General features: G+C 48.2%; 1 protein-coding gene across 5 annotated transcripts in view; it reads left to right on the forward strand.

Moving 5' to 3' along the window:
* The first annotated feature begins 2,073 nt into the window (after positions 1–2,073).
* The window catches only part of St3gal5 (ST3 beta-galactoside alpha-2,3-sialyltransferase 5), a 72,812-nt gene continuing 51,372 nt past the window's right edge, over positions 2,074–23,513 (forward strand). Inside the window, exon 1 of one of the 5 annotated variants that reach the window (XM_059257969.1) lies at positions 2,074–2,611. In XM_059257969.1, coding sequence (XP_059113952.1) covers positions 2,587–2,611 — 25 coding nt within the window. In that variant the 5' untranslated portion in view covers positions 2,074–2,586. Of the gene's footprint in view, positions 2,612–15,266; positions 15,411–15,463; positions 15,624–23,513 lie in introns of those variants that run through there. The other 4 variants (XM_059257971.1, XM_059257973.1, XM_059257968.1 and 1 more) reach the window with 4 other exon arrangements.

Genomic DNA, 23,513 nt, shown 5'->3' on the forward strand with positions numbered 1-23,513 from the left:
CAGCTGCCACCTGTGTGAGCAGAAACAAGCACCCAGACACAGCAGGGGACTTCAGATGTCACCGACTATATTGGCGGATTCCTCTCCCTTAACCAGGGGAAAGCATTCTTTCCCTCTGAAAGAAGCCTTGATGAAACACCCACCACCCAGGGGCTGATGAGGATGGTCCGGTCCCTTCCTCCCCCTCAGCCTTCTGCACAGGCTGTCTCTGGTTGGTAACAAAGCCCATCCCTTTAAGGACAGAGATGGCAGCACCAGCAAAGCATCCTGGGAAGGAAGTTGAAACAAGCTCAGGAGATGTCATCCCCACAGTCAGCCTGTGAACTTAGAGTTCATTTCTTTATAGGGTCCACACTGTAGCACAGGCTGGCCTTAAACTCAGGGCAATCCTCCTGTCTCCCAAGTACTATAGATTACAAGTATGAGCCACCATCTAGTTTACCCACTAATCGTTTTTTAATATTCATTTTTATTTTCTGTGTATGTGTGTGTGTGAGAGTATATGTAAGTGTACCTTGTACATGCTGGTGCCTACAGAGGCCAGAAGAAGGTATCAGATCCCCTAGAACTAGAGTTACAGGAGGTTGTAAGCTATGGTATGTGGGTACTAGGAACTGAACCCAGGCCCTTTGTAAGGGCAGCAAGTGCTCTTAATTGCTGGGCCATGTCATGTTCCCCCTGTCCTCTATTCTATGAATCAAGTCTGGTTTCTAGTACAAATAACTTTCTGGAAAAGGAAGCAAAAGTTCATTGCTGGCTGCCAACACCTATTTATTTCACAGGGGGTGGGGGCAAAGAAAGGTGGGGCTCCAGGTAAATAATAATAAATATCATCCACACATTAAAGACAGTTACACACATTATTTTGATCCTATGGCATCCTCCATGAGCTTCATTGGAGCATAGTCTCCCGCTTACACCCGAGGGACTCAATACCCAGGGTGGTTTGGACAGTGACTTACTGTGGGAACTGATGGCATGGCCGGTGTCTTGCAAACCTAGCCCCTCAGAACAACTGTCCCAGAGTCTAACAAGTAAGAATTTATGAAAGTGCCCAGCTCCTGCACCAAAGCAGCCCTGGCTTTCAGCACCTTGGGGACCTTGGCCTTGGGGATGATAACATCAGTGATACAGAGTACCAAGTCCTTGCACAGCAATCTTCTTTCTAGACTGTCCAAGCTCCGGGACTGGGGGAGACAGTGATGTGCTTGCCTCAACACACCCCCACCCCCCACCCCCACCCCCACCCCACAGAGGCAGGAAGGAAGGGGTAATGTAGTGCACTGGGCTTTGCTGATGCAGCCATCTGTGAGTCATTTCTGCTCCTGTAAGTAACCCCTCACCCATATTCATGTAAGTCACCCCAATAAAACTCAGTGGTTCACAAGTTGGACTTTGGTGGGATCTGTACTTTGGTGTGTCATGAATTCTTTATCTGGAGATGAATAGATATATGTGGCATCTCCTCAGGAAAAGTTTCGTCACACAGCACCACTTCTGTCAGCCCTGGGTGAGACGGGAAAAATAGGAACAGTGGGTAGTAATTTCATCCCAGTTCATAGGCCCTCTGAAGGACCTGGGAGAGCGAGCCAGTAAGCAGCCGCCTTCCATGGTTCCTGCTCTGCTCCTGCTTGAGTTCCTAGCCTGACTTCCCCCAGTGATGAGCTGGTACCTAGAGGTGTAAGCCAAATAAGCCCTCCCCTCCCACGCCAAGTTGTAAGCATTACAGCTTAGATAGAAAGCTATCCTGGCAGCTGGGAGCCAAGGAATACCACAACGTCACACTGCACAACAAACCTCACACAAGAGATTTATTGAGAGGGAAAAAAACCAGGAGGGTGGCTGCCTCTGGCCCGGTGAGAAACAGCAGCAAACTGAACAGGATAGAGGGCTTATGCAGAGTTTCTTGGGAAGGTGGTGGGACTTTTCAGGGTGGAGCTTTCCAGGGTGGAGATTGGTGGGATTTCAAGCCCTGAGCTTGGGCTTTTTACTCTGTAGGGTGAGGACAGGGTCCAGTAGTTAGGGCAGTTAGAGTGTTCTGTGGGTGGAACCTGGCAGTTGGAGGTCCTGGGGGAGGGGCCTGGCCTCATGTGGCTCCAGGGGCTTACCCAAGTTGCTTTTGATCATGCTGTAAGCAAGCTAGCACAGCTCCTTAACAGTTTACAAGTCATTAGAGATGATACAGGTCGCCACTAATCTTATCACAGCTGGAGGAGTTGGACTGCGTCATGGCTTCTCTGGAGACCAATGAGAGACTTGGGGAAACCTAGACCTGCCCTGTCCTGGACTTGGACCATGGCATATGCTGTAATTAAAAAATAAGAATTGGTGCCGGAGGGACGGTTCAGTCAGTGCACGAGGACCGGAGTTTCATCACCAGAACCCGTGTGAAAAGAAGTTAGGTATAGTGGCACACATTTGTAATCCCAGAAATCCGAGGCAGAGATAAGAAGATCCCTGGGACTCACTGGCCAGCCAACCTAGCCTTTGGCCGGTTTCAGGTCAGTGAAAGGCCTTTCTCAACACCACCACCACAAGGTGAGCAGCACCTGAGCAACAGTATTTGAGGTTGGTCTCTGGCTTCTGATGTACATGGCACCCACGATCACAGGTACGCCTGCACATATATAATGCACACACACACACACACACACACACACACACACACACACACACATTGTTGAGTTGGGGTGATGAAACATGACTGTAATCCCAGGATTTGGGAGGCAGAGGCAGGGGGATTGCCATAAAATCAAAGCCAGTTTTGTCTACATGGTAAATTTCAGATCACCAAAACTATCTCTTGAGATGCTGTCTCAAAAAACAACAAAAATGAAAACAAAACGTTACCAGGATGGGCATTGGTTTGTGTCATAACAGTCTTTTGGGCCACCAACCAGCTCCCAAATCATGACAGGGAGGCTTTTCATTGGTTATGAATGTTTGGCCTTATGCTCGTCCCACGAGCTCTTATAACTTAACCTGTTTCTCTTCACCCATGTTTTGCCTCAGGACTTCCTTCCTTCCTTCCTTCCTTCCTTCCTTCCTTCCTTCCTTCCTTCCTTCCTTCCTTCCTTCCTTCTCTCTCTCTCTCTCTCTCTCTCTCTCTCTCTCTCTCTCTCTCTCTTTCTTTCTTTCTTTCTTTTTTCTGTATATCTTACTTTCCTGCTGTCTCCATGGCTGCCTGGCTTCTGGCCCCAGGCACGTCCTTCTCCCTCTCCCTTGTTCTCTTCTTCTTTTCTCCCTTGAACCTAGCTTCCTCCTCCTATTTATTCTCTTCTGCCCAGCTATTGGCCAGTTCAGCTTTTTATGAGACCAATCAGGTGCCTTAGGCAGGCAAGGTGAAACAAATGTAACACATTTTTACATAATTAAACAAATGCAACATAAACAAATGTAACACATCTTTGCCTAGTTAAAGTGATAGTCCACAACACATCTGTGGCTAATTCAAATATCTTTCATGTTCTGATTTGGTGGAGGGGCAAGGAGGACAGTCCTAGGGCCTTGTGCATATGAGATACTAGACGGGCACTCTACTAGTGTGACCCACGTTCCCAGCCAACCTCACTCCCACCTTAAATTTTTTTGTTTTGAGATACGGTCTTGCTAAGTTGAGCAGGCAGGCTTTGAACCTTTGAACCTCCTTCCTCGGGCTTCTGAGTGGCTGGGGTTGTAGGCCTGTGTCACCAGGCCTAGTTGCTCTTATCTCAATGGGTTAAAGAATGAAGCGCCGCTGGGTGGTGGTGGCGCACGCCTTTAATCCCAGCACTCAAGAGGCAGAGGCAGGTGGATCTCTGTGAGTTTGAGGCCAGCCTGGTCTACAAAGTGAGTTCCAGGAAAGGCACAAAACTACACAGAGAAACCTGGAAAAAAAAAAAAAAGGAAAAAAGAATGAAGCGCCTCCAAAGTAACACAGTGAGGGCTCCTGAAGTCAGCCTTGGGCTGAACTGATGATATGGAAAGGAATTTGGTGTGATCAGAGGATTCATGATAAAGTCAAGAAAATACAAGCAGCTGCCATTCCAGCCAGGGCTAAATTAGAGTTACAGAGGATGCAGAGGCAGTGGGCACTTCTGCAGAGAGGGAAAAGTAAGAGGCCGGCTTATCGAGGAAAAGGTGCTGCGTTGGGCTTTGGACCTTCACTGGAATCAAAGGAGAGGGGACATCAGATGAGTCAGAGAAAATTCGTGAGGCACATGCGTGACATCCAGGGGTCTTGGAGACAGGCCATTAGCACAGTCACAGCTGGCACCAGCAGACCTGGATTAGGACAGGGATGGGAAGCATAAGAGAGAGGTTAGTAAACGGACTTTGTCTCATGGAACTCGAACTGGCCAGATTGACTTGTGCAGTCCCAGCACTCTGGAGGGCAGCCTGGGCTACTAGGGAGTGAGACACAAACGAAACAAAACAACAACAAACCGACCTTAGGGTAGCATCTACAGTGAGGAATACTTGACCAGGGAGGGAGGTCCTAGCCCTGGGTCTCACAGGCAGAGAGATCTTGGATAAACTTCCTCCCCAGACTTTGCTAAGATCTACATAGGTGCAAAGAATGCATAAAATACTTGGTGGTATTTTGTTGTTGTTGTTGTTGTTGTTGTTGTTGTTGTTAGTAATTCCTCCCAGCAGAAGACAGGTGGCCCCATGGAAGCAGGAAGTCCGGTGGGTTTAGTAAAGGGACTGGCGCTTAGGGAGTCAGCAAGCGATAGGGAGCTTGCTTGGGAGTTCCAGTAGCTGGAAATCCTTATCCTTATCACTTGGACTTGAAGGAGCAGAGACTGGGAACTGTTAGCTGTAAGAGAGGGGCTGCCTTGGCTAGAGAATGCAGCCACTTCTGATGGAGGCAAGGAAGGGTGGAGGCAGTGGTCAGGAATTCCCCAAACTACAGCTATTTTACTGGGCCTCAACTGCATGGCCCAAATCCAAAGGACAGAGCAACTAGCTGTTCGAGACCGTCTGTCTGTGTGTTGACCTCCTCTTCCCAGACAGAGCAGGGCAGGGCATGGACCAGAAGGGGCCTGTGGGGATTCTCTCACACAGGCTGACAATTTAATTTGAATAGCCAATTATATGTTTGTTTTCTTATACAATAAAAAGACTGTATGTAGCATAGTAAAGTATAAGTTTCCTACTGTTATTGATTAGGATAAGACTAAAGCAGATTTTAAAAAATTTTTTTTTTAATTTGTGAGTGTGTGTGTGTGTTTATGTTCATGCATGTGCTCATCTCAGTGTGTGCATGTGTGCATGTATTTGAGAGAGAGAGAGAGAGTATGTGTGTTTATTCGTGTGCACATGCTTGCCTCAGTGTGTGTGGAGGTCAGAGGACAACTTGCCAGGGAAGTTTGTTCTCTCCTCCTACCATGTGAGTTTCTAGGATCAAACTCAGGTCTTCAGCCTTGGTGCCAAGCACCCGCTCCTGCTGAGCTAGTTTGCTGGCCTTAGAGCAGATATTTGAATGATAACAGGTTAGGCACTTTGAAGAAAAAACATTAACTAAGTAAGGGACTGAGTGGTTTGAGGATAGGGTGGAAATGACTGCGACGCCCTTGGGAGTCTAGACTTTGGGGAATTCTAGGCTACAAGGTATGAAAGATTCTCCAGTTCTGCGATTCTGCTGAGAGTCTCCATGTAGCTGTGCTGAGTATATGACAAATGTCAGGGACCGGTTTTTGTTTTCAGTGTGTTCAAACGAGCTGATTTCAGGGAAGTCACACTACAAGTCATCTAGTGAGATGATCATGGGATTTTCAGTCACTCCAATACAGGTACACAAGAGGGAGACTATTCTTACTCTTGAAGGCCAAAAGCAGCACAGGCCACTACCCTAGTTGCCGTTGTGTTGCTGGTGATAAAATTCCCTGATCACCCACCTACTCCCCCCAGCCCCCCCCCCCCCACCGCAGGGTTTATTTTAGCTCACAGTTCCAGGCTACAGTCCATCTTCATGGAGAAGTCCGATGGCAGGATCTTGAAGATATCTACAGTCAAGAGCAAAAATAGAATGTATTCATGCATGCTTAATGCTCAATGGACTCCTTATTCGGTCCAGGAGCTGTCGTGAAATAATGCTGCCCACATTCAAGGTGGGTCTTTCCCATGTCAGTTAACCCAATTAAGAAAATTCCTCACAGGCCAGCCTCATCTAGACAGTACCTCATTGAGAGGTATTGTCTCAGTACCTCGCCCCACGTGATTAGGATTGTGTTGAGCTGGCAAAACCACCAAAGACTGGAGCAAGAACATTCATAGTAGCATTATTTGTGATCGCCTCAAAACAACTCAAATGCCTACCGATGGGATTTTGAAAAGGATCGTGATACACTCATACTCTGCGGCCGCGAAGATGAATAGAGTGCAGTTCAGTGGTAGAGCGCTTGCCTAGAATGTGCAAGGCCCTGAGTTCAATCGCCAGCAATGAAAAAAGGCAAGAAAGAATATAAATATAACAAACATTTCATATAATAAATATAAAAATACAATAAGTAAATAGAATAATAAACCAATATAAGCTTCATTCAGCATCCTAGACAAGCACCACAAACCGAGTCTGACCTTAGGATAAACTAACCTATGAGGGGACAGAAGAGTGATGTCAGAGTAAGGGGGGGGTTGGTGACCAGAAGGAGTCACAGGCTATCTTCAGAGAGGCTGCCCTTATTTTTATATTTTTTAACAATATTATATTTCAATTGTTTATTTTTCACAATATGAAACTTTTTATTATGTAATTTCTGTATATCAGGCATTTGAGAGTAATCTTTTACAAATGGAAGGTATTTTTGTAACTATTATTTATTGTATGTGTATGAGTGTTTTCCCTGCATGTGTACCTGTGCACCACATGTGTGCAGTGCCTACAGAAGCCAGAAGAGGGCATCGGATCCCCGGGGACTGAGTTAACAGGCCATTGTGAGCACCATCTGGGTTCTGGACTTGAATCTGGGTCCTCCTGAAGAGGAGCCAGACAGTGCTCTTAGGTGCTGAGCTGACTCTCTAGCCTCTGAGACCAATCTCACTAGAAGAAGTGACAAACGAAAGCGGTGTCTGCTGTGGCTGGGGCGGCGGGGGGGTGGGGGGGTGGGGGGGTGGGGGGGGTGGGGGGGTGGGGGGGGTGGTGGGGGAGGTGGTGGGGGTGGTGGTGGTGGTTATGCTTCAAATCCAGCCAAGAAGCTCGTTGCAATCTCTCTCAGCTTTGCATCGGAGTCTTCGGTGATTTGTCCCATCAGCCCTGCTGTTGCTCACTAAGGACTGGTGCTGGCTGATAACGTGGGACAGGAGAACATTCTCCAACATTATGATCTTACAGGGCTCCAGTTAATCAAGACACCCCCTTACAGTCATCGAGATAGCAGCTGCCTGTGCTTCAGTAACCACAGGAAAACACGTTTTAGCAGCACAGTCAGACGCACAGCACAGTTTGAGTTGCTGAGTGCAGCAGCAGCAGCAGCAGCAGCAGCAGCAGCAGCAGCAGCAGCAAGATCAGGAGCACGCTTGGCCAAAGCAGCGGCCTCACAATACTGAGCCAACTCAAGCTTCATGGTACCTACAACCTGCCTCATGGTCCTTGTTTCGATAGCAGGTCCCACATGGGATACAGACAAACCAATGTGGTTGGCAGGGAAGATCCCTTTATGGACTGTTTCCTAGATCTGTCCATCAGTTAGGGAAGTAAGCAGATAAGTCATCAGCCTGTGTTTCTATACCTGTCATTTTTAACCATTGTTGATCCAAGTAATATGGTCATGGAGGATGATGACATTTTGTCTTTGTGATTGAAGGTTTGGTTGTTGTTTTGTTTTCATTTCTAATTCCTTTCTTCCTCGCTCTCAGCCTCCATTCTTGATGGGGCATCTGCCATCCACGTAGGTCTCACAGATGTCCATATAATGGACATCAGTGAGTTCTTATTGCTAAATACAGTTTGCTAAATATGGTCTATGCAGTTGACTGGATGACTCATGTTAACCTCTAGCCCTGTCTAGTGCCAGGAAAGTAGGTCAAGGGATCTGCTCCTTGATTATAGTTGATATCTTGGTACTGTTTGCCTTTACTTCTGGCTCTGGACAACCACTACTCCAGGAGTCATGGAGCTGCCTTATGGATGGCTTAGCTGCAAGCTTGCCCACAGGTCCTTTAGTATGCGTACAGCTGTAGCATTTAGTAGTCAGTACCTGAGCATGCACAGACTTCCCCTGTATAGAGCTCAGTGGAATTGAGCATGGGACTTGCCTCTTCAACACTGTCCCATCTGCCCAAGTGGCCAGACTTACAGTCTCCTGTCTCTGAGTTGTTCAAAATGTAACCTGGGGCAGGGACCCAAAATGATGACAGTGTGTATGGAATGCAGAAGCCTCAGGAATGTATGTCTAAGTAGTAAAGTCTTCTGTTGAGGCTGGCTCTTCCTTGGGCATTGGGCAGAACTGGACAAGTGCTAGTAAAGATCTTCCCTTCATCTCTAAGTGCTCGGACTGATGTCACACTGGGATGGCACATTAGTCCCTAACAGTCCAAGAGGTGTCCCTATGCTCTTAGCCGTCTCCCTTCAGACCTCAGTTGTCACTGTGGCTCTTTGTTAGTGTGGCTTGTTGTTTGCTTGCTTGACAATGTCTTTCTCTTTAGTTAGGCGATTCAGTCCTTCAGGACTGTGACTCAGAAAGGCTGTGAAGTCTGACCTTATGGTTTCAAATCTGTATAGGTGTGCAGGTTGTATGTAGCTCTGTGTGGGCATGTGGGCATGCACACAGGGGTCAACTTCAGGCATTATTCCGGGAGCTATCCACCTTGTTTTTTGTTTGTTTTGTTTTTTTTGAAACAAGCTTTCTGAGTCTAATAGCCCAGGCTGGTCTCGAACTCCCAGAGACCCACTTGCCTCTGCTTGAGTGCTGGGATTAAGTGTGCACCACCATATGCCTGGCCACCACCTTTTTTTGGATGCATTCTCTCATTGTGAATTGGGACTCACCTGTTAGGTTTAGCTGGCTGAAAAATGAGCCTTAGGACCCACCTGTCTCTCTTCCCGGTCAGTGGAATTTCATTACCAGGTTTGGCCTTTTCACATGAGCACTGCAAACTCAACTCTGACCCTCAATGCTTGTGTTGTGGCAACACTTGGCCAATTGAGCCAGCTTCGCAGCACGCGAGTTTCAAATCTTGACTTTACTACTTCTTAAGCAGGTAAACACAGCATTTTCTTTCATTGCCCTAAATTCTCTGAAATATGGGGACAAGAAGGTTGTGCCTCCAACCAAGCACTGGGCCGAGCTCTGGAAACCCAGTTGAAAAGAGGGAAGAGGAATTGTACCAGCCGGGGGGGGGGGGGGGGTGTCAAGATCATGACAGGAAACCTACAGAGACAGCTGACCCGAGCTCGTGGGAGCTCACGGACTGTAGACAGACAGCTAGGGAGCCTGATGGGACCGACCTATGCCCTCTGCATGTGGGTGACAGCTGTGTAGCTTGGTCTGTTTGCCTCTAGCAGTGAGATCAGGACCTATCCCTGGTTCATGAGCTAGATTTTTGGAACCTATTTGCTATGGTAGGATGCCTCACTTAGCCTTGATGCAGGGGGAGGAGCTTAGTCCTGCCTCAACTTGATATGACATGGTTGTTGACTCCATGGGAGGCCCTACCCTTTCTGGGGAATGGATGGGGGAGGGCAGAAAGGAGGTGGGTGGAGGAGTGGGAGGAGAGGAGGGAGGGGAGACTGCGGTTGGTACGTAAAATAAATTTTAAAAAATTTAATGATAATTAATAAAAAGGCTGTGTCTCAAAAGAGTCATGAGGACAGACTGACCGAAGGCGTGAATGGACTTTGCACACTGTTGGCACACAACAGGCTCTCTACAAGGAGTGTGTAAATACACAGGTGAGGGAAGGCGGACAGAGGGCTTTAAGACCTGTCTGAATGTGCCTGAATCTAACCCTGTTGGTCCCACACTTGCCAGTGGATTGGGTCCATGTGGGGCATTTCCTCCACCAGGGCCTCCCTCTGCCCACTGGCAGCTTTCCATGCTCTTTTATTGCAAGTTCTTTCCCTGACTTTATCTGGCTCACGGGAAACATTCCTAGAAAAACCTCAAGGGACCAACTTCTTTTGTGCTCCAGGGCAACAGACAGTGCTTGTGTTGTCTGCCACAGAACTCAACCCCTAGGGGCCTGAGGAAGGGAAGGGGAAGTCAGTTGGGATCAATCACACCATAAAGCCGGGCTTCAGTGAAGTGAGCCTAGCCTCGGATGCTGGATAAGGTAGACTCAGAGGGTAAGGAATTCCTTCCACCCCTACATCACACACCCGGTCAGTCAGGGCTGAGGTGTGTTCTGTCCCCTCTTCCCTCTGCCTCTCTGCCTCCCTACAGAATGGTCACACCAGAGACAGTTCTAACAGCTTTGAAGTGCCTGACTCAGGGGAAGCCCTGCCTCTGTCCTGGTTGTGGGAAGAGAGCCATTTGGCCGGCAAAAGAAACGGGCCATCTGGAGAAGCCTGAGACCTCAGTGAATTGTCCAGTGACTCTCCAAGCTTTTATTTATTGTAAAAACAACATGGTAACAACATTAAATAGAATGTTTTTTGAAGGGAATAAAAGATGACTCATGATTCAAGAGCCCTGACACTCACAAGTGTTTAATTTTATTTCCCAGTCTCTTCTGAGTTTTAGCTACAAACTTAGCTGCATGCAATCTGTGTCTGTTTGTCTTTTTTGTTGTTTTTGAGACAGAGTGACTATGTAGACCAGGCTGACCTTGAACTCATAGAGATCTGCCCGCCTCTGCCTCCTCAGTGATGCAATTAAAGGTGTGGGCCACACCAGCAGATCCTCTTTATTTATTTACTTTAGACAGGATACTGTCTATCTCAGGCTGGCTTGAACTCAATATGTAGCCAAAAATGATCTTCAGTTGACCCTGATGTCCCTACGTACTGAAGGATGGGATGGTAGGTATGTACCACCATGACTTACTTTATGTCATACTGGGGTTGAAGTCACAGCTTCATACATCCTAGGCAAGTATTCTAGCAACTGAACTACATGCCCAATGACTTCTTTTTTAAAAATGTATCATTTAATATATATGTAGAGACTCACAGAGGTTTACCTAGTGAGAACTTACTCAGGGTCCGAGAATCTGAGCTTGCTTTATCCAGCAGGGCTGCATAAGGGGATGATTGGCTCACAGACATGGTTACCAGTGTTTGGAAGGGTCTACACTTGGCTGTGCAATGTGCTTTGATCTAGCAAGGGGGAGGTCCTTTTGCCCTCCCCTGGCATTGTTATAAAAAGCCCTTTTGAATAAACAGAAAAGGCCGTTGAGTATTGACCCAGGTCCTCCCGGAGCTATCCTGTGTTTTCTGTCTTTCTCCTCTTCACTAGCTTTCTATCTAATATTTTCTTATCCCTCTCTCCTCATCATAAGAACCCTCCTTAAGTCTTTTTCTAGTATTAATACACAGTCTTCACATTGGTTTCCTCCATGGTTCTGTTTTTGTGGAGTTTTTTTGTTTGCTTTGTTTTTTGTGTATGTGTTTATTTTTTTTAACTGCAAATATCCAGCTGATTTCATTCAGGCATAATTAATGATTCTTATCCCTGGAGCATTCCTGTTCATGGCTGGAATCTTGGCAAAGCTGCGAGTGAAAGGAGTTTGTTTTCTGGGCCCATCTGTACCACAGAGAAGATCTTTCTTCCCTGCTAACATGTAACCTGAGAGTTCCTTGTCCTATCCCAATCTAATCTGAAGCTGTGCCCTTGGTTGGTTTGTTTTTTTTTTAAGTAATGCTATATGTTTGATTTGTTCCTCCCAGTAAAAGCAATGTGTGCTTATGTAAAATAAAAATACAGAAAAGCCAAAGAGAATTAAAAAATGTTATATGCTGGTTATAGTGGTTCAGATCCTATAATCTAGCACCCAGGGAGCTTGAGGCAGGAGTATTGCCAAGAGTTTGAGGCACCTTCTGCCCCTGCTTTCCCTCTGCCTGGGCTGCACAGTGAGTTCCAGGCCAGTCAGGGTTAACAGAGACAGTGTCGCTATCAGGCCTATATGCCACTGTTCTGACCCCCATTTCTGTTCTCGGTCCCTTTCCTCTCACCTTCCCGGCTCATTCCAGAGCTGACTGACAGCATATGAACAACGGCAGAATGAAGGAATTCTAGGAGAATGAGCTGAGGTCTTGGGTACTTGTTGAGTTCAAAACATGCACAAATAAGTACTCACAGTATCACTTGGAGGGCTTGAAGGTGGTTAGTTCAATCCACAGAGGAGCCCAAAGCCTCATCTAACTGGAATGTATGGAGGCAGGGAGGGCTTCTGAACTGCTTTAATCCAGTAACTCAAAAATGTCAAAAAGGAAACGTTTTTCTTCTAATCTTTGTACTCTGTGTTCCCACAGCACTACTTTCTTCTCAGGTCTGCTCTTCCAATCCAAGTGGCTGGCTATGTTTTCCACGTCTTCTGAGGCTACTCACAGCTAGCAGGAAATGGAAGCATTTCTGGAGATTTCCTTTAAGTAATTCTGGTTCCTGTGGCCAGTGATAGAATCCTTTCTATTTCTAGAAATTACTGCAGCTGCCAAACAAAAAACAAAAAACCCACAACCTTTTAAATATAGATTTACCTCATGCTGGTTGCACAATCAGAAATTAAAACTGAAGAGATTAAAAATATTTATTACATCAGGTTTGGTGGCATATAACTTAAGCCTCGGCCTCAGGAGGCAGAGGCAAGCAGAGCTCTGTGAGTTAACTCTTCTAGTTTACTTCGAAGTTCCAGGCCAGCCGTGTGAGACCCTGTTTAAAAACAAATCTAAACAACAACACCTTCCCTCCAAACCAAAAGAATATGCATTACTTCATTAAAAGTAATAAACATAGACCTGGAGGTATAGCTCAGTGGCAGGTGCTGGTCAGTCAGCATAGTGCTGGTCTAGTCAGCATAAGGCCCTGGATTTGATCTCCAGTGCTGAAAAAAATAAATACGCAATTGAAGTTGCTGTCCTTGATTTATTAGTAGTCCTACCATATGCTAATCAGAGTCCGGAAGTTTCTCTGAGGCCAGCCGGTAAACCTTTGAGATCTAGTGACTGATTCTGGTGTATTATTTGGGGGTTTTGGGGGCAGATCTTATCTTCATTAAGTGTGAACCAGGTGAATGAGCTGAATGCTTAAACAGATGTCCTGTGAGGTTAAGACAGCAGGCAGACTTCACATCTTATTCTTCGCCACCCCCAACTTAGACCTACCCCTGCAAGTCAGGGTACTTCCAGCTCCCAGGCAGTCATTATTGCTAACAGGGTGGGGCTCCATGCAGGGAGACAGCGGATCTTTGGAGCATGTAGGCAGGCCCCAGGCTGGTCTCCAGTATAAAGAGAGTGAGGCAGGTGCTCCACATCCTCTTAAAGCTGTCGCCATTCCAGGCAGCTGCTCTGTCTGACCAGCCTTGGCCAACCCACTGGCTTTAGACTGTCCCATGTCAAGCTTTCTTCCATTTTTCCCCTTCTAGAATATTCCCAGTGTCCACTTTAAAATCATCCAGATTTATTATTATTATTTCTAATAAAAGCAGAATCCACCCACCCTATTCTTTCCTATGTTTTTATTCTTGGCATTGACTACCCAGATAGCATTGCCTCCCTTCGACCCTAACCCCCACATCCCTGCCCTGCTCTCCACCCTGGGGAAAAAACAAAGATGTGCCCAAACCTGCTGCTCTGTTCGAGCTGTTGAAAAGGAAAAAATGATAGGGCTCTTGGCTCGGGGTCTTGGATCTTGCTCTTCAAAATGAGAGAGGTATTGTTTGGTAAAAGATAGACACCGTGCCTGAGGGAGCTGGGAGAAAGGGGTTCTAAAAGCTAGCCCAAGTCCTCTTCCTGTTTGTACAGCATCACATGCTGTTGTAAAACCCTGGCCCTAGCTTTCACTACAAAGCTTCAGCTTTCACAGCTGACACACAGCCGTAAGAATTATCATGGGACCATGAGCAGCCTCAGAAAGGAGTTTGAGCTGCAGTAACCAAGAACACTGAAGCTGTATCTTGGAAGATGTGTCTCCAGACTGTCAGAATGCCCCTTTGTGGTTAAATATTCTCCAGGCGGAAGGCAAGCTGTGCCAACATGACATAAACTACGGCTCCAGGGCATTTCCCCCGTACACATGCACTAACAAAGGGTCTACATCCTCAGAAGAGCTTGGCTTCATTATAGTATCATTTACTTTGTGGTTTGGATCCCATTCCTGTAGGCTTTTCTAGAGGATCATGGGAAGAAATATCCTAAAAGGGAGATCCAGTCCAGTTTTAAGAGTCTTTAACGCCCCAAATTTGAGATTTACTATATGTGTTTTTAAGAATTGCATGGTAGTTCTTTCCAGAATAAGGTATGGGAGGCGAGGAGATCAGTAGTTTTCAGATTTGAGTGCTCCAAGCCCAGGTTCTGATCTTGTTCTGCCACTAAATGCCTCCAGTGACTTAAAAGCTCCACCTCAACCTGGACCTCAGTTCCCCCTTCTGTTAAAACTAGGTCGGCTTGGGTAACTAGCACTGTGACACTAGGTACAATATAAGGCAGTCCTGGCAGGGCTCAAGACACTTCCATCTAGCCCAGTAGCTCTCAACCTTCCTAAGGCTACAGCCCTTTAAAATAGTTCCTTATGTTGTGGTAACCCCCCAACCATAAAATTCTTTTCATTGCTACTTCATAACTATAATTTTGATACTGCTTATGAATAGCAATGCAAATATCTGTGTTTTCCGATGGTCTTAGGAACCCCTGTTTGAGAACCACTGATTTAGTCTGTCCTGGTGCTTGCCTCGAGGGACTCAGGGACCGAGGACCAGTAACTGTCTAAAGATCAGAGGGCAGCTGGCGAATAAAGCACGTGACTACGTCAAGCCCCTTCATCCCCTGGCTCCCCGATTCCTAACTGGATGCTCAGCCAAAAGCCCACAACGGTTCCAAAGCCACCTTTGGTTCCCGGGGCGCCTTCCACCATCTAATCACAGACAAGCCTAGAGACAGTTGGAGAGAGCCCCAGGCGCGGGGAACCCGTGTCCCTGGCCGCCTGGCGCCCAAGCTGCATCCCGGCTGGAGGCGCCCTGCTCCCCCACGCTCTACTGGGCGGAGGGGGGCTGCTCGCTTGGAGGCGGGGCCGCGGCGAGGCCCCGCGCGCTGTGATTGGCCTCTCAAGTCCTCGTGACGCTCGACCCCGCCCCCCTCTCCGCATCCGCGCCGGGGAGCGGACGGTCCGGGGCTGAATGGGCGCGAGCGCGGCGCCGGGGGCGGGCTGGGGCGCGGGGCCCGTGGCTGGCGGCTAGCCAGCGCTCCCTCCCTAGCATGCGAACGGAGGCGGCGGGCGGCGCGGAGCGGCGGCCTCAAAAGCCGCGAAGCCAAGCAGCGGCACCTGCCTGCGGAGGTACGTGGCGCAGCCCCCAGTCGGCATAGCCGACACCGGCAACCCAGGCAGAGGCGGTCCGCCTTTGCCCACTCATACCCCGGGCCCAGCGACTCCTCCCCAGCCCTGCGACGCCGGACGCGCCTACAGGGGGACGCGGGCGGAGGGTCGCGGCCCCGGGTCGCTTAGATCGGTGCCCCCGCGGCCGGCGCAGGTGTGGGAGCGGCGCAGCGGGTAAGGACGACCTGACTTGCGTGGCAGGTCCAGCCGGGGTGGCCCTTATCCACGCCGCTTGCTTCGGGGGTTTTTAATTCATTGCTGGAACCTTCTGAGCCAGCAGAGCCGAACTGACTCAGTGCCCCCGTGACTGGCTTGGGGAACCCTCTACAGGGTCACTCGTGACTCCCGAACCTTCCCAGTGCATGCAAGCGGGTAGATTTCTGCTGGTAAAAATTCCCTGGTGACCTTCCCCGCCCCCTCTGCGGCCAGTCCCGCGGAGAAGATACGTTGGGGCGACCTTTTTGGTTCCTTGGAAATTTTAAACCTGACAAGGGGGTGCGTTCTTTGTGTGCTGTTTTGTTTGTTTATTTTGTTTTTGTTTTGTTGTTTTGTTTTTTGTTTTTTTAAGAGAACATTTGGTAGGACCCAAGTGAATAGAAGCGAACTCCTGCCCCTACCCCACACCAGCTGGATGACCTTGGCAGACACTGATTCTCCTGTCGGGGGCTTGCTCTCCTGCTCTGTACTGGAAAGCTTAACCTAATGTTGGCTGAGGTCTGTCTCTCCAGGCCACTGGATTTGTGGTTCTAACCATTTAAAATAAATCTATTATCGAAGAGAACTCTGCAGAATCATTAACTGACTTGGAAATGAAAATTTTATACCGCTCCATCTTAATTCATACATACGGCCTTTGCAAAATTAGGTGTCATTTACTTAAAAGGGGGGAAATCGGCTTTATGTGTTATGCTTTTTCTGGAACTGATGGGTTGCAGGTTCCTTCAGCCAAGGGCTGTGTTGGGTTTTAGACTCACAAAGGAAGGAGACTCGCTCTCATCTTCTGCCCTCTGGTGTCTAGCCAAACCTTCCCTTGGTTTATGACTAAATCCTCTTCTACCTGCAGATACACACACATGCTGGAGCTGGCAAGAGGGATCTATGTGTGTTGAATGAAAGGACCAGACAGGACAGATTTTGGTTTCATTTGTGTAATTCCATATCCCAACAGCTCGGAGGGGTGGCTAACATTTCTAGTTGCGGAGCTGGGAATCATCTGCTTCCAAGTGTTTGGACAGAGAGAATTAATACAGACTTCCAGAGCACTGCAGTCAGAATGCCGAGTCCTTGACACCCATGTCTGCCGAGCGGTTGGTGCCATTTCTGTAAGGTGGAGGTTCTGGTTAGTGTTGATAATGTATCCTTGAGACTTGAAAGAAATGAAGGAGATGATGGGGGGGGTTAGTGGCTGGTTTGTTGGTTTGTTTGTTTGGTTGGTTTGGTTTGGGTTTTGACACCCGGTATCATGTAGCTCAGGTTGGCCTTGAATTCACTGTGCAGCCGAAGTGCTGGGATTACAGGCCTGTGCCGACATGCCTGACTTCAACAGGGTAAGATGAGGAGTGACGAGGCTTCTGGAAGACAGAGTGCTGGGGGCTGGCAGGAAATTCTAAAAGCTCCCGAACTCTGAAAAGTCACTTGGTGTGACATACATTGCTAATTGTCCCATGTCATCAAAATAGGTTAAGTGGTGAATGGTTAGGGAGCTGCTCAAGAACACTTGCTCTCTGCCGTGCGTGCCTCCTCTACTTCTTCTGCCCCTTACTGGGCTGGCCGAAGCAGTGAAGAGTTAGCGGCTGTCTCTTGGGACATTAATGGTGTGCTAGGTAGTTTTTAATGTCAACTTGTTACAAGCTGGAGTCATTTCGGAAGTGAGAACATCAATTGAAAAAGATGCTTCCCCCACACACACATTGTCCTCTAGGCAAGCCTGTGAGACATTTTCTTAATTAGTGACTAATGGGAGAGGGCCCAGCTCACTGTGGGTGGTGCTACCCCTGGGCAGGTGGTCCTGGGTTGTATAAGAAAGCAGGCTGAGCAAGCTGTGAAGCAAGCCAGTAAGCAGCATCCCTCCATGGCCTCCGCATCAGCTCCTGCCTGCAGGTTGGTTCCTGCCCTGATTCCTCGCCCCCCCCCCCCATGATAGACTGTGATGTGGAACTGTAAGCTGAAATGAAACACTTCTTCCCAGTTGCTTTTGGTCACGGTGTTGCAGCAACAGAATCCCTAACGAAGACATGTGGGAAGTAGAAAGAGTCACCCTGCACACCTTTCTAGCTTCAGAGGAGGGCTGCCTGTGGAAGCAGGAGGAGGATGGTGATCACTCTCCAAGGGCATGCTCAGCATTGCTTGTCTAGCTGGGAAAGTTTGGCATAGAAACAGCTAGGAATATACATGACAGCTGCTGAGGATGGAGAAGCATGGACCGGATCGGTGTGGGTGGCATAAGTTTGCAGAGGCATCCACTGGAGGGGGTGTGACTCACAGGCCCAGTGTGGGAGGGAGCCGGAAGTATGGATGGTGTTCCAAGGGCTGTCCTGGAAGAAAAACCCATCTCAGGCACTCCCATAGAGGGAACAAGTGGGGTATGTGAAGGAGGAGGGAGGGGAAAATGAACTTTGAAGGGCTCATGGGTGATACTAGCTTACACCAAACGAGCTTTGCTCCTGTTCAGATAAAGTATAGGTTCTTGCAGCTGCATGTGGTGTGCAGGCTTGTTAATCTCAGCACTTGGGCAGGAGGATCAAGAGTTCAAGGTCAGCTGGGGTATACAGACCCCATCTTGAGATATATATATATATATATATATATATATATATATATATACACACACACACACACACACACACACACACACACACACACACACGCAAGCACACACATACATAAAGCCAGTGAGATGGCTCAGCGGGCTGAGGTGCTTGCTGCCCAATGATCTGAGTGAAATCTTAGAACCTACCCAGTGGAAGGAGAGAACTAACTGTTCTCTTAGGACCACATTTTAGAAACGTGTAGGTTTGGGGAAGATAGACTGAATTACCGAACAAATTTCCGTACTGAACATGTGCCACCTTTAGATCAGGGAACAGAACAGAACCAGGACCTGGGCTGTGTGCAGTCGCTGCCTCTCGGCACTAACCCTGGCCTGCCTTCCTTCTCCCACACCGTGCATAAATGGAAACCTACAGTGTGTGTCTCCTTTTGAAAGCACTAAGTGACAGAGGCCTCCCTGTGCTGCCCATAGTCAGAGCATGCTCGCTGTCTCTGCTGATGGTGGTCGTGGGGGTGAGTTTAGTGCACTTGCAACCCAATTGTTGAATGTGGAGACAGCCTCTAGTGTTTGTCTGCCCCAGAGAGTGCTGCTGTAACTGCTCTAGTGCCTAGCTTTGACAAAGCGTGCGTGCATTTCTGAGACTCGGTGCTGAGCAGTGGGATTACTGGGTTATGGGTTTATTACTCACTTGGGTGATCCCCAGGCAAAGCTGTTTTTTTCTAGTCCTAGAATTAACAATGATGAAGGTAACCGTTTCCAGGTGATGGTGCTAGAGTTGTTTTTACAGTAGGATAAGTTTCTGCTTGGTCCTGCTCTACATGGCCTCAGGAAGAGCCATCCGGCAGGCTCCAGGCTCTCCTGTTCTGAGCACAGGGCAGGCTGAGCCATAGCTCTGAGCTCCATGATCCTCTTGATGTTAAGAGTGTCTCTAGTTTGATTAGTCTCCACCCGTCTTGCTGCAACCAAACCTCCCCCCAATCACTACCTTCCTGTTTACCTCTAGGAAAAGCCTTTTTCTTACTTGAGTTTATGAGCTATACAAAGCATTTTTGTACTTACAGTTACAGCAGGGAAAAATACCCAAGAGTAAATTTTTTGGGTCATGAGCCAACACCTAAACTCGGGAAACTCTTTTTTTCCCCTTCAGACTTAATAACATCGGGATTATAATAATTTAAGATCGTGTGATTGAGTTTGATTGGCTCAACAAACAGCATTTAAAAGGCCTACTTTATGAATAATACTTACGCTTTTTAATGTTGTAGCCACTTTTAAAATTATTTGTTTATGTATATATTATGTTTTTAGTTTAGTTTTTGTTTGTTTGTTTCCGGGTAAGGGCTCATAAACCCCAGTCTGGCTTTGAAGTTTGGCTCCTGCCTCCCCTTCCAAGTGCTGGGACCTCAGCCATGTGCTGCCGCACTCGGCTTGGTCGGATGGCAGGCTTAGGTATATTAACCGAGCAGAGTCTGCTTTCTGTTAGACGGAGCGAGTGTGTCCTCCCTGGCTGTCTTCTCTCCGGCCTCTGCGCTCTCCTCTTCCCTCGTGTTCCTCGCTGCTTTTCTGTTTTCCTCTCTTTATCTAGACTCCGGCAGGAGGACAGAGTGGCCTCTGCTCTTTCCTTCTCTTCGCTTGCCATTTTCTGCCATCATGATCTCAGTCGGCTGGGACTTATCGGCTGGCCTGGCTGCCACTTTACCTTCCTTCCGTTTTGGTGCTCTCCAGTGGAAAGAACCTGAGCCATACCTGTAATTTAAAATTTTCTAGTAGCCTACCTTTAAAAAAGTAAAAAGAGACTGGCAGGGACTAGAGAGGTGGCTTAGTGGTGAGAGAGCACGCTGTCCTTACAGAGAGCCGGAGCTCCGTCTCCATCACCCGTGTCGGGCACCTGACAGCTGCCTGTAATTCTGGCTGCAGGGTTGGCAATGCCCTTTTCCAGCCCCACGTACCCACGGGTGCGCTCGCATGTGTGTACACACAAGATTAAAAAATAAACTAAGAGGCTGGCAAGATGGCTCAGCGGGCAAAGGCCACTTCTGCCGGGTCTAACAACCCAAGTTTGACCCCCAGAGAACTCACAATAAAGAGCTCTCCACATGCATGACCTCCACGTGCTCACCATGGCACGTGTGCACCCACACAGATACTCACAATCAAAATAATAGAAAGAAGCAGATAGATTCAAGTTTCCATTTCTCTGGAAGATAGCAACTTCTAAACTTACATGGACCTAGTGATACAGCTTCCAGCCGTACGTAATACATTAGTGACTACTTTATAGTCTGGTAGTCATACTAAGCCTTCAGATTCTGCTCCCCGCTGCTCCCTGTGCTATAAAACATGAGAACTAGTTTCTCACTCTGTTATATGGCTCAGCTGATTTCATCATAGCCCTGTTTGGTACCGCTGTCTGTCCCTCCCATTTTACAAAGGAGGGTATTGTTTCAGAGTGCGGAGCTAGGATTCAGACCTAGGCCTGGAGGTTGTAGATGGGACCACTGCTCCCACATCTTTGCAGCAAATAGTGTATTCCCATCCCTCGGAAGGGGTCCTGTCAGAATTCATGACATTGCTTTGAGGTGGCTGAGGGGGTTCTGTCCAGGTTTTCTACACCTCCAGGTGCCACATTGCTGTTCCCCTGGGTCTCCAGGGCAACCTTGTTTCTGGTGTTACCTCATGAGGGGATGGCCAGCCTCGGGAGGTTCCCTTCAACATCCAGTTCCACTTACAAAATCTCTTTTATTCCTCCAGGATAATTTCAACACCCATGGTAGGGACAGCTCATTTCTCCATCAGGTTCGGCATACCATCCCTCCTGGGCTGGACCATTCACAGACTTCTCCTGCCCGCATCTGCTGTCCCTACACTGACATCTGCCTCCCCCATCCCGCTCCAGTTCCTATTCAGACAGTGGCAGAGAAGCATTCCTTCTTCAGGGGAGCCCCTGTAAAGGTGCTCTGCTCCCACATCTCTAAAAGCTCTTGTAACACTTCACCCCAGTGTGCAGCACCGTGAGAGGGAAGACCCTAGAGACTGATGCACTGGTTTGTTCTTCGTCTTGGCTCTTCGTTGTTTTTGAGGTGGGATTGTAAGACCTCCTGAAGGAAAGGCTGCGTCTTTGTTACTTCTTGCTGTGTGTCCGGATATGGACTCATGTATGATTGAAACCTGGTGTGTCTGTCTGGGAGCCTGCCCAAATGCTGGCTTAAACCTTTTGCCAAACGAGATTGGGCCCCTCAACATTTTATCCTGGGTGGGGGGTAAATCCTCTCCCTGAGGGACTGTTGGTAATTAAAGGTTGTTGGAGAAGGCCTATCATTTTCTTCAGTGGCGTCACTACTGGTAAGTTGCCTTTGCTGGGGCAAGAAACACTCATTAAACTCAGTGAGCCGCACACAAAAGAGGACCTGGAGGTGGAAGGGAGATTTATTGAGAAGAAGGGCTCCAGCAGGAGAGGGAGGGGGAGGAAAAACAGGTATGAAAATGACTAAAAGTGATTTATGTGTGAAACTGTCAAACATAAGTGTCTCAGTTAGGGCTTCTATTGCTGTGAAGGGACATCGTGTCCATGGCGACTCTTAATGAGGAAAACGTCTCACTGGGGCTGGCTTACAGTTTCAGAGGTTTAGCTTGTTGTCGTCATGGCAGGAAGCATGGTGGTGCACAGGCAGACATGGAGAAGGAGCCGAGAATTCTACATCTGGACAGCACTGGACCTGGCTTGAGCATTTGAAACATCAAAGTCCCCCCACCCCCTTAACCCCCCCACCCCCCCACCCCGTAACACACTTCCTCCAACAAGGCCACACCTCCTAATAGTGCCACTTCCTTGGGCCATTTTTTTTTTTTCAAAATACCACAGTAAGAAAATCTTGCTTAAAAAAATTGTTCAAGATAAAAGGGTTCCTGCCAGGCACGGTGGCACACGCCTTTAATCCCAGTAGTCTGGAGGCAGAGGCAGGCAGATCTCTGTGAGTTCAAGGCCAGCCTGGGCTACATAGTGATTTCCAGGATAGCCAGGGCTATGTAGAGAGACCTGTGTCCGAAAACAAAAAAATAAAATAAAAGGGTGCGTGATCGGGGTGTGAAAGGCCATTGTGTGTTTTGGTCATTTCTCCCACAGACTTACGTATGCAAGGCTGGCTTCAGCAACAGGAAGATGCTCAGCGTGATCTGAGTTTAGCATGGCCTGGACTCCATTTGTCTTCATCCCCTTCTGTTCTTCAGTTACCAGGTCCCGTCGAACCCTGCACTGTGCCTCACCTTAGTGCGGCTTCCTGATTCGGGCTTTAGCTGGTGTGTTCTGCACCTGCAGGATGAACACAGTTTTTATTGGCATTGGTTAATGTCGGAGCTACCTCACAAACCCTCCAGCGCCTGTCTCCATCAGCTCAGCTCCCCGCGGAGTATATCTAAGTTCCTGTTTGGTAATGTTATGGTCCTACTTTACCATCTTCAGAACCTGACCTTTCTTTCTGGGGTGCAGGATGGTGGCATCATAGAGTGCCCGCCCGTTGTCTCCTCTATGTTCCATTGCACTCGAGCACGCGGGGAAGGAAGGTCCTGATGTTGGACCTTTATTTGTGCTGGCCTCACAGTTGATTTTTCGAACTGTCTGTTCTTCTGGCTTTCATTTTCTCCTATGAAGTATGATTTATTAAGCCTACCAACTTATCTTTTCCTTTTATAGGGAAATCTTCCATTAAAAACTTCGCTTCTGGAGTTTGCTATGTTTAGGACAGGCAGGGATTGCCACAGACTTGTTTTACCATAGCAGATTCTTTGAGGCTGATAATGTGGTCATGTCAGTTCCCGACTCGAAAGCTCTCACATAAGTAAGGCCTTTGTTAAGGGGACACACAAGGAAGAAGGCCTATGGACAGCTTTCCTCCCAGCATCCTCTCTTGCTCCCTCCGTCCTCTTTCTCTTTGAGAGGTGTCCCCACTTTTGCCACTGAATTGTCTTGAGAGCTAATGCCAGCGTCAGAACCTTCTCGCATGCTCTGTTACTTTAAGAACTGCTGCTCCCAGCCCAGTCACCAGGTTCTGAAGCATCTTTACTCCCTGATAGCTCCTGCGTGGCCCCCTTCTTGCCTTCCTGGCTTTGGCTCAGCAGTTCCGTCACTCCTCACGGCCATGAGTCCAGTGACCTCTTGAGCACCCAGTGCCTCAACCTTGCCCTGCTGAGGTTGCTTTCACAGCTGGCCTGCTGAGTGGATGTCCTGGTGTCTTCTTAGTTGACTTCCATGGCCACTGTCCCTTAGATCCCCTGGTGTCCAGCCCCAGCACCCCTCT

This window comes from Peromyscus eremicus, chromosome 3 (assembly GCF_949786415.1).
Source record: "Peromyscus eremicus chromosome 3, PerEre_H2_v1, whole genome shotgun sequence".
Lineage (NCBI taxonomy): Eukaryota > Metazoa > Chordata > Mammalia > Rodentia > Cricetidae > Peromyscus > Peromyscus eremicus.